The sequence below is a fragment of the Tachysurus vachellii genome, chromosome 16, assembly GCF_030014155.1.
Source record: "Tachysurus vachellii isolate PV-2020 chromosome 16, HZAU_Pvac_v1, whole genome shotgun sequence".
NCBI classification, from domain to species: domain Eukaryota; kingdom Metazoa; phylum Chordata; class Actinopteri; order Siluriformes; family Bagridae; genus Tachysurus; species Tachysurus vachellii.
Window position 1 is genome coordinate 12,324,882 of NC_083475.1, and position 27,466 is coordinate 12,352,347.

Consider the following 27,466-nt stretch of genomic DNA (forward strand, 5'->3'; position numbering starts at 1 on the left):
CAGAAAAGCTAGTCTTTCCATACGTTTGGTTTATTGTTCTTGTAATACCATGACGGCATCAACGGCTATTTTCAATAGCCAATATATTATCAATTATATAATATTTTCAATTCAATATATTGGCAGGACCAATGTAGGTAAGAGCGATGTAGTATTTTACAGTGTTTCAAATGTGCATTGAACATATGAGGTCTTTCACTTTCCTTGGTGAGATATGTGTCTAGTCTAGACAACTACACAACTAAACACTAGACATCGTTGTCATAACTAAAGATCATAACCATCCACTCTTTCCTTAAGACAATGCTCTTTATAAATGCATTTGGAAGAAATTGAAAAAGTGAATTATCGAGAAAATAATCCAGTTCTTCCTTGTCTGTTACACTCGCTCATGTATTTTAACTGCCTCTTCTCAATCACTGATGATGGAGAGTTATGGATGTGACAGTGATCACTGATTACCAGCTAATAAAACTAATCTTCCCTACTCAACAGTCTGAGCCAGAATGAAATCAGCCCCATGTTCGACTTCATACGTGTTTGTTTTTTAAATAAATAATAAATAACCGCTAGTGCTGTTGTATTTGGTTCCACCAAAACCCTAACACCCAGTAGGATGACAGTTATTGTAAAGGTTATTTTTATTTATGATCTTTTTGTAAGAGAAGAATAAGAGTACATTTATACCATCTAGTCTGCGGTGTTTTGTAAAACCATTAAATATGTCTCACAATTTTCACACAAAACTATTTCATACTGTTTCTTTTAGAGACCACGCGGGCTTATCAGAAGAAGACGACAATCTAAGCCAGCATGTTCTAGCTATGTGTGCACATTGTAAATGCAGCTCTCCTTTCCATTCACTGTTGCCTTTGACTCATACTAGTTACAGACAGAGTGAGCAGCACTGAAGAATTCCTGATTCCCCAGCTGATCATTCAGAACAAAACCTAACCTGTAGCAACATTACGCAACACTAGCATCACTCATCAAAGCAGCATCACGTTAAACCGTATTCTCTTATTCCGATCACGTCACAAGTTCAAGTTAAAAATTTATCCGATATTTCCCAAAATGTCGCGGGTCACAGGTCATGTACTGTATGGGGCTGTGACTTATTTGATTCACATTATGTCAAAACACATCTTTGTGCTTGTGAATCTGACACAAATGTGCTCTTCTACTGACACTAGTAAGAAAAACATTTCAAAACATTTTACATTCACTGAAGTTCAGGTCTAAACAACCTAGTGTGGATCCTTCCAGAATGTAGCCGTAATATTTATTTTATTTATTTTTTTATTATGCATGTTTTCCACAACCACCATTTATTTACTGAGCATGAACCTTCATTACTGTATTTTACCCAATGGTCATAGTAAAGGCTCTTAATATGATAATAAGATTTAATGATTGAGGAGGACGAGGGTCTTGTAATAATTTGTAAAAATCGCTTGTTATAATAATGTAGGGAAAATTTTGGTTAAGGTGTATGACTACCAATTGGAAAGTTGTGAGTTTGAAATCCCAGGTCTCCCGGTCTGGTAGGAATATCCTGATCATGGAGAGGAATGGATGGGTACCATAAAGAGGAATCCAGTTCATACTACTATAATCATGACAGTGCATTGCCTACTACGCAGAATAAAATGCATACCTACCCACACACAGTAATCACAGACCAGTTTTAGCTCAAAGCATGAGCATAATCCAGAAACTGCATAACATTTCTCTGGCTTTATGGAATAAAGGTGGAGAACCGGAGAAGAATCCAACATATATGGTGTCACAAGATGTTCAATGACTCAAATCAAATCAAATTTGTTTTTTTAAGAACCAAACTCATACTGATACTTTTCTAGAGCGTTTTTTTTTTTTGTTGTAATAGCTTGCTCATCAAGATGCTGTTAGTTTAGGTGTGTTCTCGATCGATCCCTGGGGTCACCTAGTAACACGTGTATGTATACTGAAGTCTCATGATACTTTAATGGCACATGGGTGTACTCCATTTAATTAATTATGTGAATGTTAGCAACTCATGGCACCACAACTAATTTAAGCAGCCGAACACTTACAAATATGTAGAACTTAAAACTCAGCTCCATTTTGATTGAATTTTCTCCAACTTAAACATTATTGGCTATTTTATATACATTCATTTTATATACATAAAAAAGTACATACAATTTTTTATTCATACAAGTTCCGATTGAGGCCGTTTCAGTTCCAGGGTTGTAACAGTACAAAATATGGTGAATACTTGTGCAAGGCCACCTATTAAACTACACTGGATCACTGGGGTCTTCTGATTTTATTTAGTACACATCTCTACACACAAAGCAATTTTAGGGGTATTTGTATACTAAAGGATTGACTTTGTCTATAAAGTAACATAATGATGAGGCTTATCATATCATATGAAATCCATCAGGACAGAGACTTTTCCATTCCAACAAGTTTTAATAACAAGATACGCTTCAAAAGCAACTCAGCATAATATGTTTTGTGCTCACTAGCGGCTGTGCTGTTATTGTTGTCAAATGTGTGTTAGAAGATCCCCTTGATAGTGTTTTAAACACAGCTGTATAACTAGATTTATTTGGTTGTAATGATGCAGGTGTTAATATTAATAAACTGAAATAAAACCAAGAAAACAGTTTATGGTTTCTGTTATTATTAATGATCATGGTGAATAAATGCCTCATTTGTTAGAGAGCCCTGCAGAATGGGGAAACTCCAGTGTGCTGCTAAGTCCCATGAATGGAAATGTAGGTTGTAGACCGGGTTAAAAAGTGGTAGCTACTGTAATGTAATAATGTTTAGTTAGCTAGTTAGTTAGCTAATTAAGTGCATCAAAACAGACTAAAGGAAAATAAATGAATGTATAAGTTCATGTGGAGGGGACTGCATCACTGCAGGATGTGGTAGCCTAGTGGTTAAGGTTCAATCAGAAGGTTGGGAGTTCGAATCCCACATCCACCAAGCTGCAACTGCTGGGCCCCTGAGCAAGGCCCTTAACACTCAATTGCTCAGTTGTATAAAATGAGAAAATGTAAGTCGCTCTGTAAATGTACTGTAGTAAGATAAAATTATACAGAAAGATACAGAACGATGGTGGTAGTTCTTGTTCTGGCTTCATAGTTTTTAACACAGCCAGCATTCTGTGAGGAACTTCTGTCATCAGTGGACACCTACTGTAGGAAAATCTTTCTACCTTCACAAATCGTTCTGCCAGATCACAACTCGGTATGCATTATGTCAGTTTGTCGAATTATTTCTTAGCTTATAAAAAATGAAGGGGAAATTCTCCTTGAATTAAAGCTGAAAGTCTACAAATAAATGCCATCTTAATTGCTTCTTTTCAACTCCACTGTGGTGGGGTACGAAGGCAAAATGACAAAAACTGTGTCACTGTCCAAATTCTTATGGACATCTTATGGACTGCAAGCGGATAAAACAAAAGACAATAAAATAACAGCAGATGGAGAAGATAAATTGATCAAGTCAACGTAATTCATTTTGAACTTGACCAGTGATGTGAAAAATACAGTGTAGTTAGCTACTGATGCAATACTGGGATCTGCAATGTGCTGAATTTTCAGTTCAGTGTGCTGAATTTTCAGTTCAGTGTGCTGAATACCTCTGAATTTGTGAAAGACAGCCCACAGCTCAGCGATGTCTGTGGCGAAGGTGATGTCAGTATCAAGAACGATGACTTTTTGTAGGTCTGATGGCAGAGTCTTAGTCAGTACCAGCTTCATCAGTCCATAGATACCTGAGTAATGTTTGTTTGGAATCCACGATACCTCAGACTAAGACGCACACACACGCGCGCACACACACACACACACACACACCCACACACACAATATGTATTCAATGCAGAGCTAACAGCTAACATTTTCCTTCAAATTTTTTTTTTATTAAATTCGTACAGGTGAATAAAATTAAAATACACTTTAAATGTCTTCACGAGTATCAAAGGACGGACTCACCTTCAATTCGTCTGCATCGTAAAAGTCCACACGGACAGCTGGCACCATCCAAGTGTGGAAGAGGGAGGCCAGGATCTGCTTGGCGATAGAGTCTGTGATGAAGTGGAAGTGAAGAGGGTTCCGTCTGTCACACAAACAACACCATTAATGCTTTTTATTACTGGCCTCAGTATTGTAAAATATTATTTAGCATTTTGGCAAAAAAATAAATAAATAAATAAATTCTCTAAAGTCTTAATTTTTGTGGGCAACATCAAATAAAATGAACAGTAAATTTTACTGATATTAGCTAGCTCTATGTCATGAATAAACTATAAAGTTTCAGCATGCTCGGACTACAAATTCTAAAGGTCACCTCAGGAAGATATTTTCATATTCTTTTCAAATAAAGCAACTTATTGTAGTATTGTATTTGAAATATTATACTGTTACATGAAAGCATATATGATCATACTGTGCTCTTAACAGGCTCAACAATGTCTTGCTCTACTGATTGTGTTTCAATATTAGCTTAAATAAAGTTAATGTTTCAGAGCAAACAGCAAGATGAAACCTACCAGTATATGAACTTACAGAAGAATAAGGGTTCGATCTACGTTTGGCAACTGTGGCTTATTATCTCAGAATTTTAATAATGGAAATTTGAAATAAGATTAACTAAGTGTGCGAGTTGTTATACAGAAAATAAAGTGAAAATGAACATTTCAGTAGATTAGAGTTTTAAATAGCTGGAATAGCTGGAATGTCAAACTATATATATATATATATATATATATATATATATATATATATATATATATATATATATATATATATATATACACATATATATATACACATATATATGTGTATATATATATATATATATATATATATATATATATATATATATATATATATATATTTATTTAAAAATATTTCTTATTTAAACTACTATATACTACTAGACAGGTCTAGTAGTTTATGGTCTTTGCCCTAAAGGTGTCCTTATTTGTACTACTATACATCTGATATTGTACTTAGTGTTTCAGAAGCTCTGTCCAGTTGTCAGCAAACACATGCCGCAGTTATCTTGAGCAGATATCAGCATGTGAAAATATGTAATACATTTCTATGTTTTTGTCCTTTTAAAAGCTTAGTTTGGATCCATGTTGTTGTTTTCTGTGGCAGCCACAACTTAACACAAAGGCTAGGGGCAAGCGGGCATGTCATTTCCGTGCCCATTTCCAGCATAATAGGGAGGCAGATTTAATATTGGTTAGTTCATTTATTTAACATGGAAAATGAATTCACTTCCCAGTACAGTCCAGATCCTGGCTGGGAAAATACATACACACACATACTGGCACTGCCTTAGTGATTTACCAAGTATCTTCTGAAACCTGGCATGAGGCATCCCTGGGCTTTACACTGTTCAGGTCTACCAGGTTGCTTTAATGATGATAATCAGTTTATTATTTAGTTTCAGCAGTGTCTTTCAGGTTAGGGAGGAATAGACACTTCCAAAAGCAGGCCGATCCTAAACACACAGAGCAGAGTCACTCGGCTTTGTCACATGCACTCTGAGTGGAATAAGCAAGGAAAAAGAAAGAACACTTTTACCTCTGCAGTGCAATATGGACTGGGACAGTATGACTAATTTGATAAATCTGTCCTGCTACAAACTTGACAAGATTGGCAAGTTTACTGAGCAGAGTTCTACTAAGTAACTAAATACGTTCATCTTCTCTCGGCTTAGATAATAAATTGATTTTATGACAAACTAAAGGTTGGTTAATGTTTAGAAATGTATGTAATATTAGAGAATATGTCTCAAAGTTAGACTAGAAAATTCACTGTGCATACGATACAAATTCATATAGACATAGGAGGCACTGTCTGTTTCCTTTTTTCCCCTCTTTATTGTCTTCAGAATGCTTGCCAGGATGGTTTGCAGGGCATCTGGTTGAGACTAGAGTGTGACCCAGGACTGGGATTCAGAAGGATGCATTAAAAAATGCATGAGGTTTGTATTTGATGTGGAACAAACCAGCAGTCACAGCAGTTGGGACCAAAGAAAGATCCCAATCATTAACCTGGACAAACAGAATCATGCTGATTTAAATTAAGCTACAAGTTGTATTAAATATTTTTTAATTTAATGAGTTAATGAATTTTTAACTTTAGTTTAATGAATAAAAAAAAAAAAAACAGTCCTGTGGACATCTCTAGTTGAGATTGCTTTTGAACTTGAGTGATGTGGCTGGGGTTGAGGAACTGTCAGGACGAGAAGGCACTTTATTTGGTGACACTGCTGGGTTTTTCAGTGGTTTCCAGTGTTTGCAGAGGTATAATGGTCCAGTTCATATTTAATCCACTTTTCTCTAGAGATTTGGATATTTGGAGCTCTAAACAGATATTGATTGTGGCACTGTAAACGAAAAAGGAGGCTCGGCAGGAGCATCAGTTGGAATGAAAACAACTGCTTAATCCAGCCTTTCTACTTTGTTCTCAACCCAAAGGTCATAGTTTGCTTCTGCTGTGTTTGCCTTCTAAGGAAGCATCTAACATTTCATCTGCTTTTTTCACCAGTTCTTTCCTCGATGTGTACATGAGATAAACGGAATGATACTTTCCAAATTTACAGACATCTACGGCCTTGCCAAAGACAATGTTGGCAGTGTTTCGGTGTTACTAGGCAGTATTTGTCGAAACACTTTAAAAAGCACTGCAGATCACATCTTCACCTTCAGATTCAAGCGTTCAAGCAATCCTTAGATTCTTTATTTTCCTGTACACACAGTAGACGTTTTCCCTGAAGAGCATCATTCTCACCTTGAAGAATTCAGCTGTTTAAATACAGTAAACAATACTGTGCTATACACCATAAATGCTACAGACAAAGCAAAGTGTTACTATTGCATGAGGGTTCAAACTTTTATTTACCGACCCACAAGCCAATTTATCCACATACCGTGTACAAAATCTGCATATGCACTTGATTTCTGCCTGAAGTAAATCACCAATGGCAGAAAATGTGCATAGAAGATACGTGTGACCTGTGAAATCAGCACATCACCTCACATGAACAGAGAAGGATAAAAAATGTGCACTTCACAAAATTATCTAAATACTGCAGATGCTTCAGAGACGCCATTAACATTTTCTCTGCTCCACTTCATAATTGTTTAATTGCTGTGAGTGTAATAGCTGTAAATTGCAGACAAACTCATTAAGAGATTCTTTCCACTCAAATGATTCTTCATTTCATTGTATCCAATGTATACTGTGTATATAGTTACCATGCAGGAAGTAGCATGTAAATGAGTGTTTGTGTAAACCTTGTATCAGTAAGAGAAGAAACAAAGTAAATATCACAGCCATGACCAGATGATCGTTAATAATTTTATACTCATTTATGCATTTGTTTTGTCCATGTATGATGGATGATTCACTTACCGATGAAAAAGCACAGACTTGACCAGCGTCACCACGTCTCGGCTCGCGTTGTACCCCGCGCACACGATGGCAACATGAATGGTCTGGGGAATGAGAGAAATCACTAATGAGGTCAAGCAGAGCCCAAAATACTAATGAATGGTGACACTGATGAGGATTTTGCAGCAAAACCTGCTATAATTGGAGCTTGACATTTAACGCTTGCCATTTGGAGCTTGGCACTTGGATCATTAGTGGTTTATTGCACTTTTCCAGGGCGCCGGTTATTTGCTTGTGCCTCACATTGTGCAGATTTACGGTGTTAGCCCCAGAGCCACAGGTGCAGCATCAGATATCAGCATGAAAACTGTATGTATGTCTATTTGGAAATCTTCCCCAATCCTCCTCAAACCCTTGCACACCCCCAACCGCGGCTATTCCAGGGCTGAGCTGTGCATAGTAAAGGATTACACTCTCCCCCTCTGTACACAGAGTGCTGAAATTGATCCTGACTGACAGGTAAAGGCCATTTGGTCTACCTTTCTGACTCATGGAGCCTTTTCCACCAGTGGGTCAGTGTAACCAAGCTTATCCAATCAGCTCATCCAAAAGCTTGAGGGAGGAAGAAATGAGAAGTAGAGACAAGGAGCGTCTTTAAAATTGCATGGTTTATGTATCTGGGCAAGTCATTTCTCTGATTTTAGCTCTTTTCAAGAGTTAACACCTGCTTTTAGTTTGAAACTGACCTGAAGGAAGATCACAGATCAAGCAATTATGCTGATGAAAGACTACAAACTTTTATCAGGAAATTTTGCACAGAGTGAAGAAAAAAAAAGCTTTTATTGCTCTCTAATTAGTTCCACTTAATTGGCCTGAAACAGCAGAAAACAGCAGCATCACAAAGTTTCATAACTATTAGACCGATAAGGCATAGAAGACTTTTTCTTTGTGCTCTGTATTCTTAAAATGTTATGTTTATTTCTATCCCGCGTTAGAAGGATAATATAGAGGAGCGTCCCCAAATTTCACTATACATGGATTCAATTTTAGCTTTTATAAAAATGTCAAATATTTTATAAATGGTTTATAAAATATATTTTTACAAATAGTGCATGTTTTACTTGAGCTATAAAGAAATGATAATCTAGTAAACCCTTTTGTAACAGTCTCTGTTTGTGACAGAATCTTCACATTTTAACCCTAACAATACCAATTTTTTTTTTTGTTTTATTAGTGTGCAGTGTATTACATACACATAGCATCATTTGCTTAAATAAATCTTCATTTTTTTCGAAAGTTCCAACACAAAAACTGTTTGTAAGAATGCTATTAATAAAATCTATTATGTAAAAAAATGAAAATAAATAAATCTCACCCTGTCCATATGTAGGGTTTTGCCTTATGATATAATCGTGAGTCATTTTTCTTTTCTTTTATGTTTAAACAGTCTAATGTACAACATATGGGATAGTAGTTTAATGTCTTAATGTCTCCACTGTGTGTGTTTATCCTGTGTGTGTCTTGCCCATCAGTTATCTCTCTATTCATGTTTTTTCTAGTGATAAAGGTTTTACTCACACCCAGGGAAAGTCACTTATCACTTCTATACGCTCTTGTTTTTTTTTTTTTCCTCTGTTGCATCTGTCAGCCACGTTATGACTTTGTCTGCACCTATATCCTCGCCACGTCTCCTGCCTCAACAAACTGCATTCAAGCAATAATTTACAACAGCCAAAGCACAGCATTTGTTACACAGCTGTTCAATATTTGGACAATGACTGGCTCAGCTCTGGCACATCAGCAGCCTCCAGAGATTCAATCCTGTGGGTGACATCTAAGAAGAGTAATAACCTTGGAGATGCATCTTAGATCAATTAAATAGCCAGGCAGAGTATTAACCGTTGATATGGCTGACAAACAGGTCAACTACTATATTCAAATAAACATCAACATAATCAGTGACTGCTGACACTCTACTGCTTTGATTACTAAGACATAGAAGAGAAGCTCCAAACCTCCATTGTGGCATTTACATTTACGGCATTTGGCAAAAGTTCTTATTCAGAGCGACTTCAATTTTTATACAACTTAGAAATTGAGGGTTAAGGGCCTTGCTCAGGGGCCCAGCAGTGGCAGCTTGGTGGACCTGGGATTCAAACTCCTGACTATCTGATTGGTAATCTGATTGGTAACACATTAACCACTAGACCACCATGTCCCTTTACAAATGTCTGTTTCTGTGTCCTAAACTAAGTGCTATTTATTTTAAAAAAAAATACACATTAACACACTACACACTAACTAATGAAGTCCTCCAGTAATAGAACCGAACAGAAGCCTTTATTTGTCACATATACATTTCTCCCCACTTTGGAGGTTGAGGTCAGAGCACAGGGTCAGGCATGATACCGCGCCAATGGAGCAGAGAGTGTTAAGGGCCTTGCTCAAGGGCCCAACAGAAGCAGCTTAGCAGTGCTGGGGCTTGAACCTGATCCTCTGATCAAGATTTCGAAGCCTTAACTGCTTGAGCCACCACTGCCCAGTAATGCAGCTCAGCCACAAGCAGCGTGTTGGCAACCTATTTTAGGGTACCATTTCTTATGCCCAAACTGAATAGTGAGTCTTGTTTATTTTGGTGTGAGTTGTGCCATGATAACCAATTGCTAGAATTGTTTTGGTTTGGTCTACAGGACATTGGATGAAGTGCAATGTGGCTTGTTCCCTAAGATGTAATGGCTAAAATGAAATGTATATTAAAGAACTGAAAAAAATGAATGAATACTGTGTCATAATTATCAATTACTTGATTGCTATACAGAATGTCCCCATTTTCCATAGTCAAGCTCTTCCTAGATTCGTGGCTATGCAATCATATTATTCAAAAGAATAGGATTATTTTTCAACCTCATTCCTACCTCACATTTGTCTACAGCCGGTTGCTGGACACAGCTGGATCCGTTGGATTTAGAGAGCGCTTTCTGAGCTTCACTATCACCTGTACCCTCTTCAGTGGAGTGAAGCTGGGACTGGTTGCCATGGTGCCCGCTGATGCGGTGCTGGGAATGCTGGTTGCCGCGGGTAGGACTCCTGGGCAGCTGGCTAATCTCTCTTCTGAGCGCTCGGTTTTCCTCTTCTACCTCTCGAACTCGAAGCTCCAGGGCCAGTGTGGAGGACTGAGGATCCAGTGGGGAGAGAGGCAGCGGCTTCACTGAGGATGAGAAGACAGAGTCAGCCTCAAGCTACAATTCACATTCGGAAACACAACACAGACCCTGTCATTCCACGTGGGAATATGTTCTTATGGAGATGAATAAGAAATAAGCAATTTAAATAGGCTTGGTACGTTTCTTGAAATTGCATGATGTCGGTTGTCAGACATCCTCTGGGTTTTTTGGCTCTCACATATATCAGATCTTTCTTGCCTGCAGTTTTTAGGTTCTAATAAACTCTAATAAATTTTTTAGCAGAGTTTGGATTAAGATGAAATGGAAGCGGTCCACGTGATGTCCTTTTCTGAATCACTCTTCCAGAACAGACTTGCAAGCATATGGTGTTGCTAAATAAACACAGTCTAAATATTTACTAGAACAATTTCTCAAGAGGTGTTACTATAAATGTCTCTATAGGACTAACATATGTTTCCATTAAATCCTTTTGAGTTGTGTGTTATGAAGCCAAAAGCTGCATCTCTCTTCATTAACAAATAAATACAATTTTAAACAGAAGTTAAAACAGTTTTATGGTTTTTATATCATAGCACTGTTGATTTCTCAAATCTGATTGGTCAGAAGTTGTTCATTAACTTTCTACAACAGTGGATTTGACAGAAGTGGCAGCAGGGTTCAAATCACAGGTTTTTATCATTCCCTTGTTCTAAAAAGATTTAATAAATTCATTAGCAAAAGTCATTCAGTAGGGAAGCACATGCTCCACATAATCTAAGACTATGTAGATTTTAAAACAGTAAACAGAGGTTTTAGCTTTTTAGCTTTTAGTAAACAGACCTTTCTTAATATTTATCGAAGATCAGTAAGTTTGTTTGCCGTACAAAAGTCTTCAGGACACAAGTCAGCAATTTTTTTTAAAAATTTTATTGGACCAACATTGTATTACTGCTGTAACACAAGTGATAACAGTATTTAACTTCTCAGACATTCCACAACATTACAACATATACAAAGAAATAAATACATTTCAGACAAAATGCTGTGTTAAAAAAAAGAGTTTGATGTTGTGTTTTATTCCTCACCAATTACACGTCTTATTGGAACTTATTGGAAGGATCCTAACGTCTGCTACACAACAGTGAGAGATGCGACATTAAGAACATGTCACCTTTATGATGTTTCAGCAGCACAGCTAACAGACTAACACCAGTGAAAAGATTAGTCTGAGAAGAAAACTTTTCAGAGTGCAGTATGGCTCACATGGGATTTCCAATCAGCAGTCAGGACAGCGTGGAGATGTACGGCAAGCCTCAAGCAACATAAAATGTCAATTTTCTGACTACTGATGAGACAAACAATACTGACCAGAGAAACTGGGGGGAAATCTAATTTCCTTACATCACATTACTGTGTACAATAGCAAGAGATGACAAAAAAACCAGCAGCTCTTAAGCGCCCATGAGACATTCTACAAAAGAGATCTATGGGAAGTTCTTTTGTGTAGCCATGTAAAAGCATGAAATGACTCTTTATATCAAGCTGACTCAAACAACAACAAATGTTATAGTTTGATGCGGCATGAGTTACTATCATAGTCAGTTTCAATCCTGCAGTGACAAAAAAAAAAAAAGCAAAACTAGCTTGATTCACAACAGTGACTTATTCAGACTGTGTATGATGGCGGGAAAAACTAGCCGAGTCGTTCTGGATGTTGTAAAGCAAAGAATACAACCGGTTATCTGGTGTGAATTCTAGATGAAGTGCAAATGTGGAGTTGTAGCATATTACAGGAAATGGTTAGAAATGGAATTCTTACAAATACTTAGTGAGTGAGTGACGTGACATACAGCTAAGTATGGTGACCCATACTCCGAATTTGTTCTCTGCATTTAACCCATCCAAAGTGCACACACACAGCAGTGAACACACACACACACCATGAACACACACCTGGAGCAGTGGGCAGCCATTTATGCTGCGGCACCCGGGGAGCAGTTGGGGGTTTCGGTGCCTTGCTCAAGGGCACCTCAGTCGTGGTATTGCCGGCCCGAGAATCAAACCCACAACCTTAGGGTTAGAAGTCAAACTCTCTAACCATCAGGCCACGACTTCCCCAATAAGATGAATAAATCAAGGCAGTGGAAGACATTTAGTCTTCAATTCAATTCATTATATTTTATATGTGTAGCTCACAAGCTTCTTCATGCCTTGGGATTCTGTGCTATTTTTTGTTTATGTGCTGGTCCAGACTGCCTTACACGTGTTAGCGTTTCTCCTTCATTAGCCTGCTTAAGCTATTTCAGGCTTGTGAATTCAGGCTAGCTGCTGCATCTGGGAGAACATGAAAAACCTGCACTACATTGCGCTGGCTAGGTTACTAAAGAGAAACCACCAAAAACAAGTACTCCAGCACTGGACAGAAAAAAAAAAAACTCACAGTATGGATGCCACAGCATCTACCCCAGGCTGAGCTTTATTTGCTGAAGGGATTGTGGGTTTAATCCTGCTGAATTGCCAGGAGCTGTGTTTGGGAAAAACATTTGTTCGGTAGCTGTTGCATCTACCGGACAACATCTGCGACAAAGCTCATTCATTGAACTGTAAAATCACTTCACCATGGGATTAAGTGTGTTAAACATACATGCAACATTTTTTCATTCATTGTAGTATCTGTTGAGCAAAATCAGCCTACTGAGGGAAAAAAAAATGTTTTATCTCCTCATGGCATGCTTTTCCTCACTATATGGTTAAGTGAGTTTTGTTATTTACTAAAACAGGATGTTTCTAAGAGATACATATTATGTTGTACTAGTCACAACCATGCACCTGGATTTCATTTTATTTCAGTCAAGAATACTGAGCAACAATGCCGCAACGTAACTGCTGCACTTTCCAGGTACAAGTGATCACCTAGTCTAAACTGGAAAAGTACTCCATGGCCTAGAACATGGCACATCCAAAATGTATTTTTAATGCTGTCAGACCAGAACCTGCATGAAACATAAATTATTTGACTCTCGGCTCACTGGCGGTAACGGCCGCACTTCTAGCACACTTGCATTCGCACAAGTAAAAATGTTCAACGTAAAAATCTATTTGTCTGATCTGAGCGCTTGGTGCTTCGCCCACGTCAGAGTCTCACATGATCACTTTCTTTAATCCCCAAACTCCCATGATCCAGAACAACTCCATTATGTACATCATCCACCCGAAACAAAGCTCTCTACATTATTAAAATACGCTGAAGGCTGCTGACAGCTCTGTGGCTCTGTCTGTCATCTGAAATGTTTCATTGATGGAAGATGGTGTGGAAACACACAGGAAAACACAAATCAGATACTGATCCTATATTCATATTCGGTAAATGAGATAAACAAGATGACTATCTGCCAGCTTCGGCTGCCAAGTTTTGCTAAATATGAGACGCAAAAGCAGTTGGGTCTCCGTATCACTAGCATTTTTTTTTTTTAATAGCAAGATGATAATGATAAAGGAGGACAACATGGTGGCTGAAAGAAATCAGGATTTTTAGTTGCTGCAATTTAAGATTATTTCAAATCATCCCAAATTCATATTTTTATCAATTATATACTGTATATTCATATGCTTACCTCAAATGTTTTATGCCTTTTATGAAAACAATACTTTTCCAGAGTAAACACCTTAACCAGACAATATCCTGTAAAATAACTGACGTGTACTTCCAGGTCATACTGAGATGTACTGTAGTAGGTATTTTTCCCGTTTGTATTCATGACGGTTTAATTTCTACACTTTGTGTGTTAACAATTAAGTTAACCATAAAAAATCTGAAAAATTAATTTGCAATTTTCATGTATGAGAGGAAAAGAAAAAAAAGAGCTCTTTGCTTGTTCAATCATATACAGACATGTATACAGACCCAGTTGTGTGCCTGTATTATGTCAGTCAACATAAAAAAGTTCGAAAAACACGTCAAACCCAAACCCCATGAGCAAGCCAACGTTTCAGACATTTTGATATTCCAGAAATCTCACAACATGCACTGAGTTTGGCATATCTAAAACTGCTGCATATGAATTAAGAGTAAGAGCATTCTGCATGCACAATGTCACTCTTGACATTGTGCATGCAGAATGCTCTTACTCTTCAACAGGTACAAGTTTCAAGGGAAATCGGTCCACTCGATTAGCATGCAGCGGACCTAACTTTATGCCTGCATGATTATCTTTTAAATATTTTACATTTTTAAATGGGAATAGAGATTGATTTAATTATTTGCTGTTTTCTATTCATAAAAGGTCAGTTTGGATTTAGTCAAGACAAGTCAACTAAGAAGCTTTTTATTGTCATTTCAACCATATACTGTATAGCTGACAAAGTACACAGTGAAACAAAACAAAACATAAAACTACACAGAGCTAAGGACTTAAGTTCTAGGCACATAAAGTGCAACATGTGCAACCTAGTGCAATAGTGCAAGACAAGGACAGTGCAAACAGAAAATAATAAACACTACAAGACAGAATACACAAAGTACACCATATAGTGCTGACCAGTGTGTATGCTGTATTATAAAGTACATTGTGCAACAATTGTAAACATATACAAACTACACCCCTCACACACACACTTCACTCTCCTGCCATCTGGAAATTGGTTCCGTAGCATTCGGGCGCTCACACCCAGACTGTGCAATAGTTTCTTCCCTCAAGCCATCAGGCTTCTCAACAAACAGAACTGAACTATACCAAACACACACACTCACACCCAACTGTGTGAACTCACTCAACTGATGTTTTTGCATGGCACATTTCAATACCTCATTTAACTAATGCTACTACATAAGTGTGGGGTTGTCCACTATGCCGTTGGCTTTGCGGATGCAGCTTGTGTTATTAATGTTTGTGATGGAGAGAAGAGAGGTCCAATGATCTCCTCACTATCTGCTGCAGGGTCTTACGATCCAAGACAGTGCAGTTCCCAAACGAGACAGAGATGCAGCTCCTTAGGATGCTCTATAGAACATGGTCAGAATGGAGGGAGGAGATGGGCTTTCCTCAGCCTTCATAGGAAGTAGAGGCGCTGCTGGGGTTTCTTTCTGATGTAGCTGATGTTGAGTAACCAGGGGAGGATCTCCGCCACATGAACACCAAGGAATTTGGTGCTCTTGACGATCTCCAACTTCAAGGTCAGGTGTTGAGGGATGATTGTGTTGAATGCTGAATTAAAGTCTATGAACAACATTCATATATATGTATCTTTATTGTCCTGGTGGGTGAGGGCCAGATGAAGATTTGTGGCAATGGCATCGTCCGTGGAGGGATTTGGATGATGTGCAAACTGCAGGGGGTCCAGTGAAGGTGGTAGATGATTCATGATGTGCCTCAGGTTAAGTCTCTCGAAGTACTTCATCACGATGGGTGTGAGTGCGACGGCACAATAGTCATTAATGCAGGACACTGTAGACTTCTTTGGCCTTGGGACAATGGTGGTTGTATTGAGGCACGTAGGAACAACAGTGCTACTCAGGGAAATGCTAAAGATGTCAGTGAAGACATCCGCTAGCTGTTCTGCACATACCTGTTAGAGCACTCAACCAGGAATGTTTTCTAATACAGCAGGATTCTGTGGGTTAACTCTAAATAGAGTTCTCCTCACATCAACCTTGGTTAGATGGAGAACCTGGTCATTGGGGGAAGGATTATCTTTCTAGCCGCTATGTTGTTATGTGCCTCTAACCGAGCATAGAAATCATTCAGTGCATCTGGTAGGGAGGCATCACTCTGTCACAGGCAGGTGAAATTGTCCTGTAGTCCGTGATCACCTGGATGCTCTGCCACATGTGCCGGGTATCTCCGCTGTCCAGGAAATTTCTGTGGATTCTTTAGGCGTGTGCAAGAGTCTCTAGATTTCAACAGCGCACGCACCTTTGCAGTCATGCACGGTTTCTGGTTGGAGTGTGTGATGATGGTCTTGGAGACAGTCACGTCATCATTGAACTTGCTGATGTAGCTGGTCACTGATGTCGTGTACAAGTTGAAAATCGCTGTTGGTTGCAGCCTTCCTGCTTATGTTTCAGTCAGTGCACTCAAAACAGTCCTGAAGAGCAGTCCTAAAGAGCAGAGGTGGCCAGATTTTCACCTGCTTCAGAACCGGTTTAGAGCATCTGACGAGTGGTCTGTATGCTGGAAAAAGCATAACAGAGATGTGGTGTGTAGCAGAGATGGTGGCCCAGGTCCCGCACGATACATGCCGAGGATGTTTGTGTAAACAAGATCAGTTTGCCTGATTGAAATCTTCAACGATAATAAACAGTCCGTTGGGGTGAACATTTTGCAGATTGGGGTGAACATTTTGCAGATTGTAAATAGCTCCATAGAGCTTACATTGTGCCTCCATAGCATTAGCGCTGGGTGGAATGTACACTTCGACAATAAAAACCGAGGTAAATTCCCATGGTAAATAAACCGGTCGGCATCTAACAATCACACACTTTACTAGTGATGAGCAGTAATTAGAAACAAGCACAGAGCTCTTCCATAATTCCGTATTGATGTAAACACGCACCACAAACGCAAGCCTTACTGCACAGAGCTGCATTTCTGGCGGCACGAAACAAAGTGAGCCCGTCTAGCTGAATGGCGGCGTCCAGAAGTCTATCGCTGAGCCACAGCTCCGTGAAAACAAAGATGCAGCAGTCTCTAAACTCTCGCCGTTGTCCACTCAAGGCGGATTAGCAAAAATGAGGTTAAAAGTGTTATATTACTTTATATATAGGTAATATAACAATACTATAGTCAAGCTACAGTATTAAAGCCTGTTTTAATTAGAAAGCAGTATAAGTATAATTATAAGGATATAAAACTTTCAGCATTATTAGGATCTTTAGCCAAGAACTCTAAAATATGGTGGACAAGATCACAAACTGTGATAAAATACTATGCTTTGATATGAAATATTACAATCAGCACATGCACATTATCATGCGCTATGAAAAAGCTTGTAGTTCAATAAACTACATACAGTAAGCAAATAAACCAAACATGCTGTAATCCATCTGAAAGAAGGCAAAGTAAACAAAAGGGATGGACAATCTGCTCTGTTTGATATGGCTTCTGCAAAAGAAAAAGAAAAAGCTTTATAATTTGCTTATTTACTTTTTCTTTTTTTTTCCTTTTATCTTCCTGGATGGAAAAGCTGGACGTAATTTACACCCTTGTGATATTTCGAAGGCCTCCCTTTTGTGTGAGCAGCATGAAAGAAGCTGGACTTGTAAGAAACACACAGCATTAATGAGATCAGCCGTGGAGCCAAGAGTCAGCTATTAGCATACGATACTGCTGCAATGCATTTGAACAGTCAGATCCATTGAACCAGCCAAGGTCCTACTGCGTCAGTTGGCAATAACCAATCAATCACTCCAACACCTTCACGTTCTCCCTACTCAATGATACGAGAAGCAAACACAAAGACTTGGCTTGGTGATAGGGCATCACCATGGAAACAGGCAAACACACTGCATACTAAAATGAATGCTGGCTGCTGTGAGCTCCAGACCCAGTGTGGGGGACCGAAGCTCCAGTAGAGACACAGGCAGTGACTTTGATGATCACAAGGAGACAGAAATGACCTTAAAGAAACAGCATGTAACTCTGGGGGATTTAAAGACCTCTGTAATGGAAATGTGTTTTCGGAATCTTACAATGGTACATTTTGTAATCAGCTATGCTGCACATTGCTCCTCTGCGTAAGCTAATCTGATAATAAAGAGAAGCAACTGAATAAACATTCAAAGAGCATTCGAGTACTCTGAGGTGGTAACACTATCCAGTTGTTTTTTTTTTTTGTATAAGTCTGTTGAGTATTGCAGAAATAGAATGAACAAGAAAAGCCTAATGAGCGTTTCAATTCATAGGTAGTTAGCTGAATTGGCAAACAATAATTAACACAATCATTTCTATCAATTGTTTTACCCCCTGCAGACACGAGGAGCCTCGGGAGCACAGACAAACATGATATTGGGGAACTAGCTGGCTAGAAAACAATAGTCAAGATACGACAAGACCGAGAGGGCCTTCCTGTAGTAAATAATTAAAATGTTCTACTGTTGTATGAGAGAAGCCTGCATGGATGAGCAGGTCTGCAACATGTGCCAAGAATGCGAACTAATCAGTCAACAATATTCTGAGGTTTTGTGCAGGAAGTTCTCAAAGGGGTCAGTAAGTCCAAGACAGGAGCAGGCAAACTTCAATATATGTGAGCCTGACCTGATGAATATAATCAAGCAGGATATCAGAATGTATATTTGAATATCTGCTGAATAGAATCTGGATATCTGAAACTCTCTTAGACTCGGTTTTAACATGTGTTTCTCAGGTTATCAGCTCACAAGCGGTTAGGAGTGTGAATGGTGTCAAATGAATCCTGTGATCTAATTCACTCAGATCACATGTGAAGGTCTACTGAGGTGCATTACAGTTCTGAATGGTGTCTCTGACAGCTTCAGAAGACCACCAAGTCTTGAGTGTTGTCAGGTTTGTGGTTTGTCCAGTCACTCAGCTTGCTTTTTTTGTGCACAACTTGGCCATTTTGCTTGGTTGCTATATTTAGTTCATCTTAAATCTCATGGCTATTCTTTATTCATGACTACATTTTACTACCTTGGTCCAACTGGCCTTTTTAATAAAAAAGGTGTTTGTAATACTCCTTCATTAAAATACAATTACAAGTTTATGTACAAGATACAAGTTTATGAAAAAATATGTTTAAGTTTATGATATTTAGTCATTTGCCAGTTTCCACCCATGAGCTTGTTCTCTCTCATCACATCACAGCTAGCACATGAAGATAGACACTGCATATTTGTTGCTCATGTTATGTCACAGGGTAGTTAGTGTGTCCAGCTGTGCTAACATACATAAACACCACACACCCCTGATTGCTTAGCGTCGCTCTGATTGACAGAATAGAAAGAGAACGAGGTCAGTTTTGTGAGCTCGGACGTCCGTCTAAAGACAGCTGTGGCATTAACAGAATGCTGTGAATTTCTGTTAGATCCTGCAGGATCCCAGGATGTTACTTTTGAATAATTCAGGTCGTTTTTCAATGATAGATTTGACTTTGGACGAAGGAAAAACTGCACAGACTTCCACAGTGTGGAAGAAGAATACCGGTCATGACTAGCATAACTTCTAAATAGATGACCAGAGACAATATCGAGTGTGAACAGGGCCTGAGACTATTAAAGGTATAGAAGGAAAAAGTAGGTGGCCAAGCACTCAAGCACACTAAAAAGAGACCAAATTAGTTTAAATGCAGTGTTGTATAGATTATGTGATATCTAAGTTTCAAATTTTATAAGTTTTATACCCTACCTCAGGTTGATTCCTGTAGTGTACATTTTAAGCATTTCATAAAGACTAATTACAGACTGCTGTTTCAGTACAGATTAAGCACAGCAAGAGCCAAGAGAGTTGGTCAAGTATGCCACATAAACATGGTCAAATTATGTTTTCTATACACATATAATATTAATGAACTAGAAATGAAAGATGCCAGTGCCAATGTTTATTGTTTAATATCAATTTTTCAAAATTAATTATGATTGAAGTAAGATAAAGAAAACAATTCCCATTAAATCCCATTAAAAATTTTCTTAGGAAACATAAGTGACCAAAGTGTCCTGAGGATGAATGTAATAAGTCGTCACCTTCTAATGTGTGTGAACCGGAGAGTTAGCAGAGCGCAGTGTGGTTGGAGTGAGATTTTTTAATTAGCAGTCAAGACAGTGTGGTGATGTACAGCATGCCTTGAGCAACACAAATGTTATTTCCTTACTGTTGAAGAAACAAGCTATAAAGACCAGAGAACCAAACTGGAAACATCTGCATGTGTATGTGTGTTAAAAAAAATTAATTAAAAAAAAAATAATAAAAAAAGGAGACAAAAAATAGCTCTCATAGAAAGTAACGAGTTCTTTGTGAGTCATTCTGAACAGCAACAGTGTGAATGTTTTCACTGGACAGACTGAACAGCCAAGAATTCTCATCTCCCTTCTGTCTGAGGTGGGCTTGGGGAATCTGAGTCAAGAAAAACTGAGTCATGATTTCATTCTGATGTTTTTCTTTCGGAAATAAAAGTCAGAGTGAAAGCATGGTGAAGTGCTTAAGCTGGATGGATGGATAGATGGATGGATGCCTGGATGGGTGGATGGATGGATAAGTAATGTTATTAATTCCAGAAAAAAAGTTTTGAAGAACAGCACAGAGCCACCATCATTTTAATTTAATTTATTCATAGCCCCATGTAGGTAAAGTTCTTTTGAATATAACACTGAACAGTTCCTGTAAAAATAACCATGAACTTCCATCACTTATAAATTAAAACTCCAAACGCTTCTTCTCAACTAAGTGCTGTTAAACATATATCCAAACACACACTGATGAACCGTCTGCTGCTTCTCTAGACCAATATCTTCTCCTGAGGATAATAAATATCCATTCTAGAGAGCTTGTCAAACTATAAAACTAACACAAGAAAATAACATTATTTTTTCTATTTGTTTGCATATGCAAAATTTGTGTCCAGAATACAACGAGACAAGTGTTAAAAGATGGGAATTTTGGATTTCAAGGACATTTGACTCAAGGGCAGTTTCTACAATAACAAATCTAAACAGGTGGCAGGACAAAGCCGCTGCTTGTCCACATCCAACCTGTAACACAATGTGGGCTTGACAAAGCTGCTTTGCTTCAGCTTCCGAAGGGATTTTGGGCTTAAACCTGTTGAACTGGCAGCAGTCGTGTTCCATAAAAACATTTTGACCGTAGTTGTGGCTTCTGCAAAATCGCTTCGCTTTAGGGTTAAGACGTTTAAAATATAAGCCAATGAATTCCTTCACTCGAGCGGGACGAGTAAAGGCAGCCTTGTGAAAATACATGATAGTCTTGCCACAATAAAGTATTTTAGAATTTTGTATGCTTCATCTTTTTACGCATTTCTGAATGTAAACATCCTAGAAGATAGCGCCACTCCAGGACAGATAACAGTCTCAGCAATCAATGGGGTATGAAAAACTCAATTTATTTTAAAGCTGTAGAACCAGAACCTGCCTTAAATATTTCCTTGTTATGTCTGATTACACCCATGAAACTGGAATTTTAGGGGAAGTGAAGCATTTGACTTTTGACTTGTTGCCAGTGATGTTCGCACTTATAGCATACTCATGTATTATTTATAAGACCTGAATGATGGAGAATAGATGTAGACTTTCAAAATGAGCTCTCTATAACATCTCAAATATTTTATAATGGCTACTGATACATGTTCTTCTGTCTCTCGGCTGATATATTATAGCGTCTGAGAAAATATCCTTTTGCCCTTTTTGTCAGCTTAGGGGTGGGGTTATATGAAAAAATATAATTTAAGTAAAATTTTCCTGAATTTTAAAATGCTTGAAATTGCTGATATTGAGCTCAGTTTGAAAAAAATCTGAAATATCTAAAAAAAACAAAACAAAAAAAAAACAGTTAATGTTTTTATCACCCTGAACATCTCACTCTTTCTCCATTACCAGCTGTACGTTTAAAAAAATGCTCTAGGTAATGTGAATTACACTATTACCAACTCTGAGGTCTGGCACAGAATCCTGCTTTGGCATCTGGAGAGATTAGACACCAGAAGTCAATGGATTTTTCCGGTATTTACCAGAAATATATACAAACATTTATTTAGTCAGTCAAACAGGAAGCTGTTCTAAATGCACTGAGACCTTAAACAATGTCAGACAAGAGATACCCTGGAGGCAACAAAGGAATCCTTCTGACTCAAAAAACACACTTGCAGCATTAATCGATTACATTAAATACTCTGATAATTCAGCATTCAAAAAAGCATTTAATAAAATAAATAAAAAATGTTTTATTTTAATTAAATAAAAAAAAAATAAAATACAAACAACTAGTTTTTATTGCTTTATTTCTACTCAAGAACACATTCCAGGATACAAAAGCTGGGAAAAAGTCCTCAGGTATTTCACACTGATGTAAAGGACATTTTTAGTCAGTGATATTTTGAAAGGCCTCCCTTAGGCATGTGATTGCGGGTTGCCCAGCAGTCGATGAGCAGCGTGACAGACACAGCAGTGAATATCTAAAAGAACGAACAGCATTAATGAGATCAGCCTTGGAGCCAAGAGTCAGCTATTAGCATACGATACTGCTGCAACACATTTGAACAGTCAGATCCATTGAAGTCCTACTGCATCAATTTGCACTAGCCAATCAATCTCTCCAACACCTTCACGTTCTCTCTACTCCATGATACCAACAAAACATAATGATAGGGCATCGCTATGGAAACATCAAAATAGAGTGCAAACCAAAATGAAGGAAGCAGTGATTCAGTCTTGATTTGCCTCTGGCCACAGCAGTAAATATTCATGAGGTGAATGCAAATATGATGAGAGATCTCTGGTGTCACAGCTTCGACAAACAGGTCAAAGGTTTTTTTCTGTGCTCACGAAGAAACTGGAATTAGTCTTGGTGCTGTATGCTGGAGGCGGAAACCATAGTTTTTTAAAAAACAAATTATATAGTGAAAAATTCTAACCTTCAAGAACATCAAAGTGCACTCAAACCCTGGAGCTTACTGTATAAACCCACATCACGTTTCCTGTTTTTATCTGTTAATATGATCAATAGCTACATATACAAACAACTTAACCAGCCATCAACAACATGTCTGATAACCGAGTTGAACAAAAATGCGCTGCACATAAACACCTAAGATGGAGTAAAGAAAATTGAGACCAATCCGTTTGTTAAATAGAAGAATAATCACAATGAAGAAATGTTTTATTTGGATTTCTTTCACAGCTGGAATCTTTGCATACACTGGACACAATGAGTAACAGTGCAGTGCAGAAGACTGTGGGGAAAAGTTTAATGCTCATCTTTAATTGTTAATATACACTCACTTTATAAGGAACCAACGTATACCGCATTTATGCATCACGTGGCAGAATGTGAAATATAAAATGTACATGTAAAAAAAAACTCTTGGGGGGTATTTTTTATTTTTGTTAAATAAAAAAGCTGCAGCAAAATCAAGCATTTTTGGCCACATCAATCACAAAGAAACAGCCAAAAAGAGGAATCTCAAAGTAACTGGTCCGTGTGGTCAACAATTCTAACTCGTTCTTGTATCATTTGTAATGCAATTGACTACTTAATAGTTCTGTGCTTGAATGATGTAATCTGCCAAATATATAAATGTTCTACATTTCCTTGCAATTTAAGAGCTGTTTTTGCTCTGTGCCAACGGCTATAACTAACAAAGCTTGGTATTTGCTTGAGCCTAACTGTAATTCATCAGTGTTTCCAGGTTTTTGTGGTATTTGTGCTTTACAGTACTTTGCCAGTGTGACTTAGGTATTTATGATGTGAAAAAAAAAAAACAGTTGCACGTGGTAATAAGCACCGAATTTAAACATATAATCATTGTGAACCCTCAATTCTCATCTTACGCTAGTACTGAGACATGCTAATCACAGTAGCTGTACAAGCAAGCACTTCTGTAGAAATCTTTAATGGACTCACTGTAAAACTGTAGCATATGAATTAATAATACATGTCAAATAGATCTAAGTATTCTGTTACTCATTATGACTGCATCTCAAGCTACATGTTTTAAACACACAAAAAAACAGTGCGTTCACGTACGCCACCGCTAGCAAACATAAATCATACTCTTGAGGAGTGGTTTTCAAAGGGGAGTGTGAGGAGCCTCAGGGGTCTGTGAAGTATTTAATAAAGGGGTCTGCAATTTGCAAACAAAAAATTTTTAGTGCTAGAATTCACAACCCATCATTATCAAAGTTGTATTTCTTATTGATCACTTGATTTTAAATGAGATTATTCCATTAGCTTTACAACAAGTAGGGTTATCAATAATGCTAACGGTTCTGTAGGAGGAATATTTCAGGAAAAATGCTCCAATAAAACAGCTAGAATATTAATGTGTGTTTGACTAATGACTCTAATATCTGAACAGTTCATAAAAAAATCTGCACTGAGGGGTCCATCAATTTAATTTTACAGCTAAAAGGATCCCTGGATGTAAAAAGTCTGAGAATTCCTGTTCTAAATGACATTATTCTCCAGAACCTTCTCTAAATCAAAAATCATCGTTAATGATTTGTTTTGCTTGAACAAATGAACCAATTGTAACCGATCCGTTGTAAGATTTTGGTTAAATTGTGCAAGGTGTTTGTTAAACTTTTAACAGGGTAACACGTATAATAACATATAACATATAGCGTGAGTTTTTATAATAGAATTTAAAATGTGCACAATTGCTTAATTGGTAGTATGCAGATTAAGTTTTTTTACTTAAAATAATTTTTACTCCAAATTTAAAAGTGACCTCTTCATTTAAAATCAGAATCTAAGGGAAAATTAGCTTTTACATTCATGGCATTTGCTAGACTCCCTGATCCAGAGTGACTGTCAGAAATGCTGTGAAATCTCTATTGATAAAAACATCCTGATATTGTTTCACAAAGCCACAGGCTATAAATACAATATCAATCTAAAAAGCAAAAATAGTAAAAAACGCAAATAGACAACAAAATATCTTTTTAGTGTTAGTTTATAAAATTCCTTTTTTTATTTTCAACAAATACGAGTGAAGCAATTTCCTGCTCAACATTTGGAATATTCCAGATATTTATAGAATGAGGTCAGGAGTCTAAAATGACTTTTGTTGACAATGACAAATGACAATGTTTTGATCGTTAGATGTTAAATGGATTCACACAAGTGAAAGCAGTTATATGATATTTAAAGTATTTTAATGAACACAAGGGAAAGAATAGTTATAGTAGATAAGGAAGGCAGAAATGCTGTTTTCTGAGTGCAATAGAAGGTTTTCAGTCTATGTATCTGAAACACAGCTATAGGTTGTTGTGCTGCACATTAAAATCATACCCCAGTCATAAAATCAAGCTAGAGCTACGTTATTATCCTAATAATGGTGCTAGGAATCAGCACACAAACATGCAAAGAAACATGCACCATGCTTTCAACACCTTTTGTCCTGATCAGACAAATATCTGCACAATATCTTTACACATTACTGAGACTGACAGTCTGTTATCTTAATCTGGGAACATTTACATTTTTTAAACATTTTACGGCTAAGTCATTTCTTCTAAATTATTTTTCAATGATATGACACAGGGGGGCACGGTGGCTTAGTGGTTAGCACGTTCGCCTCACACCTCCAGGGTCGGGGGTTCGATTCCCGCCTTCACCTTGTGTGTGTGGAGTTTGCATGTTCTCCCCGTGCCTCGGGGGTTTCCTCCGGGTGCTCCGGTTTCCTCCCCCGGTCCAAAGACATGCATGGTAGGTTGATTGGCATCTCTGGAAAATTGTCCCTAGTGTGTGATTGCGTGAGTGAATGAGTGTGTGTGTGTGTGTGCCCTGCGATGGGTTGGCACTCCGCCCAGGGTGTATCCTGCCTTGATGCCCCCAGGCTCCCCGTGACCCGAGGTAGTTTGGATAAGCGGTAGAAGATGAATGAATGAATGATATGACACACATTCTAACTGCTATACCGATCACGTGACCTGAAAAGACACATGCTACAGGCTCCCAATATAACCACAAATTGGGACAGGGTAGTGAATGAAATGGAAAAGAGCGAATCACTGACCAGGGAGAAATAGAGCTAACCCAATTACACTAGCATGTGGTGAGACCAACTGTAATTTGCTGTTTGAACAAAAAAGAACAAAATGGCTTGATGGTACATTGGAAGTGCTAGGCTACAAAAAGCAGAAACTGTTATTCAGTGGCTAAGGCTCTGACAAGGACTGGCTAATGGTACGACCAGTGGGGCTAAAGGTCAGACTAAGTGCTTGACCAGTTGGTGCTAAGGGTTGAACTTGTGGGGACTAAGGGCCTGACCAGTGGGGGCTTAAGGTCAGACTACAGGGGGTTAAGGATTGGTCTAGTGGGGGCTAAAAGTCAGACTAATGAGGGCTAAAGGCCCGACCAGTCGGGGCTGGAGCAAGGTCCTTAAAGAGGGAGCTAAATGAGTAAAAGAGATAAAATGCAAATTCTTCACTATTGTTCATTCCCATCAGTTGTAAAACCTTTCTGATAAAAAAAAAAAAAAAAAAAAAAAAAAAAAAAAAACATCTATGAGGCAAATAAAAGTCCTGAAAATAAACCAAAGTTTCTATATTTACAATAAAATGCTTGTTTGCACTGTAGGAAGTACAGTGCAAACAAGCATTTTATTGTAAATATAGAAACTAATGCAGATGTATGCGTTGGACTGGCATAGGAATACACTACATTTGTCTTACTTGACATCAATAAACTTTGCAAAGCTGCAATCAAGAGTCATTAACAAATGCATTTACACTTCACTGAGCAAATAGTGCATTTCCAGTGTTTTAGACAGAAAGGTTTTCTGACCATCACCTGAAATGGCCTCACTAGTTATTACTTGTAAGCAAAAATGTGAGCGTTGATCAAATTAAAAAGCAACCCTGGAATTTGACTTAAATCTTAAAAAGTACTCATGAAATATTATGAGCCAGACATAAAATTGTTCCAGATCATTGAGTAATAAATGCAGCGTTATACTGATGATACATATCAGCTGTGTCCAAAATCCCAATTCTCATTATATTTAAGACTTCATAAACTTTTTTAGCAACGGTCACTAAAAATGTTCACTTAAATGTTCCACTGTACAATACTTTATAGTTTAGAAAGCCTTGTAACATGTTCCAAATGTCATTTTGTTTGAGTGAGACTTTAAATATAATCTTCATCATTAGAGAAATGTCATTTATTTATTTATTTATCGAGTTTCTTGTTTCTTTTTTACTTT

The 27,466-nt window shown here is 37.8% G+C and overlaps 1 protein-coding gene across 2 annotated transcripts in view; it reads right to left on the minus strand.

Annotated features, from left to right (window-relative positions):
* The window catches only part of LOC132859251 (xylosyl- and glucuronyltransferase LARGE1), a 60,721-nt gene that overhangs the window by 26,691 nt on the left and 6,564 nt on the right, over positions 1 to 27,466 (minus strand). For both annotated transcript variants that reach the window (XM_060889919.1, XM_060889920.1), the window contains exons 3-6: positions 10,328 to 10,620; positions 7,434 to 7,516; positions 3,996 to 4,119; positions 3,641 to 3,812 (exon numbers count right to left, since the gene is read on the minus strand). In XM_060889919.1, the coding sequence (XP_060745902.1) occupies positions 3,641 to 3,812; positions 3,996 to 4,119; positions 7,434 to 7,516; positions 10,328 to 10,620 (672 nt within the window). The remainder of the gene's footprint in view (positions 1 to 3,640; positions 3,813 to 3,995; positions 4,120 to 7,433; positions 7,517 to 10,327; positions 10,621 to 27,466) is intronic.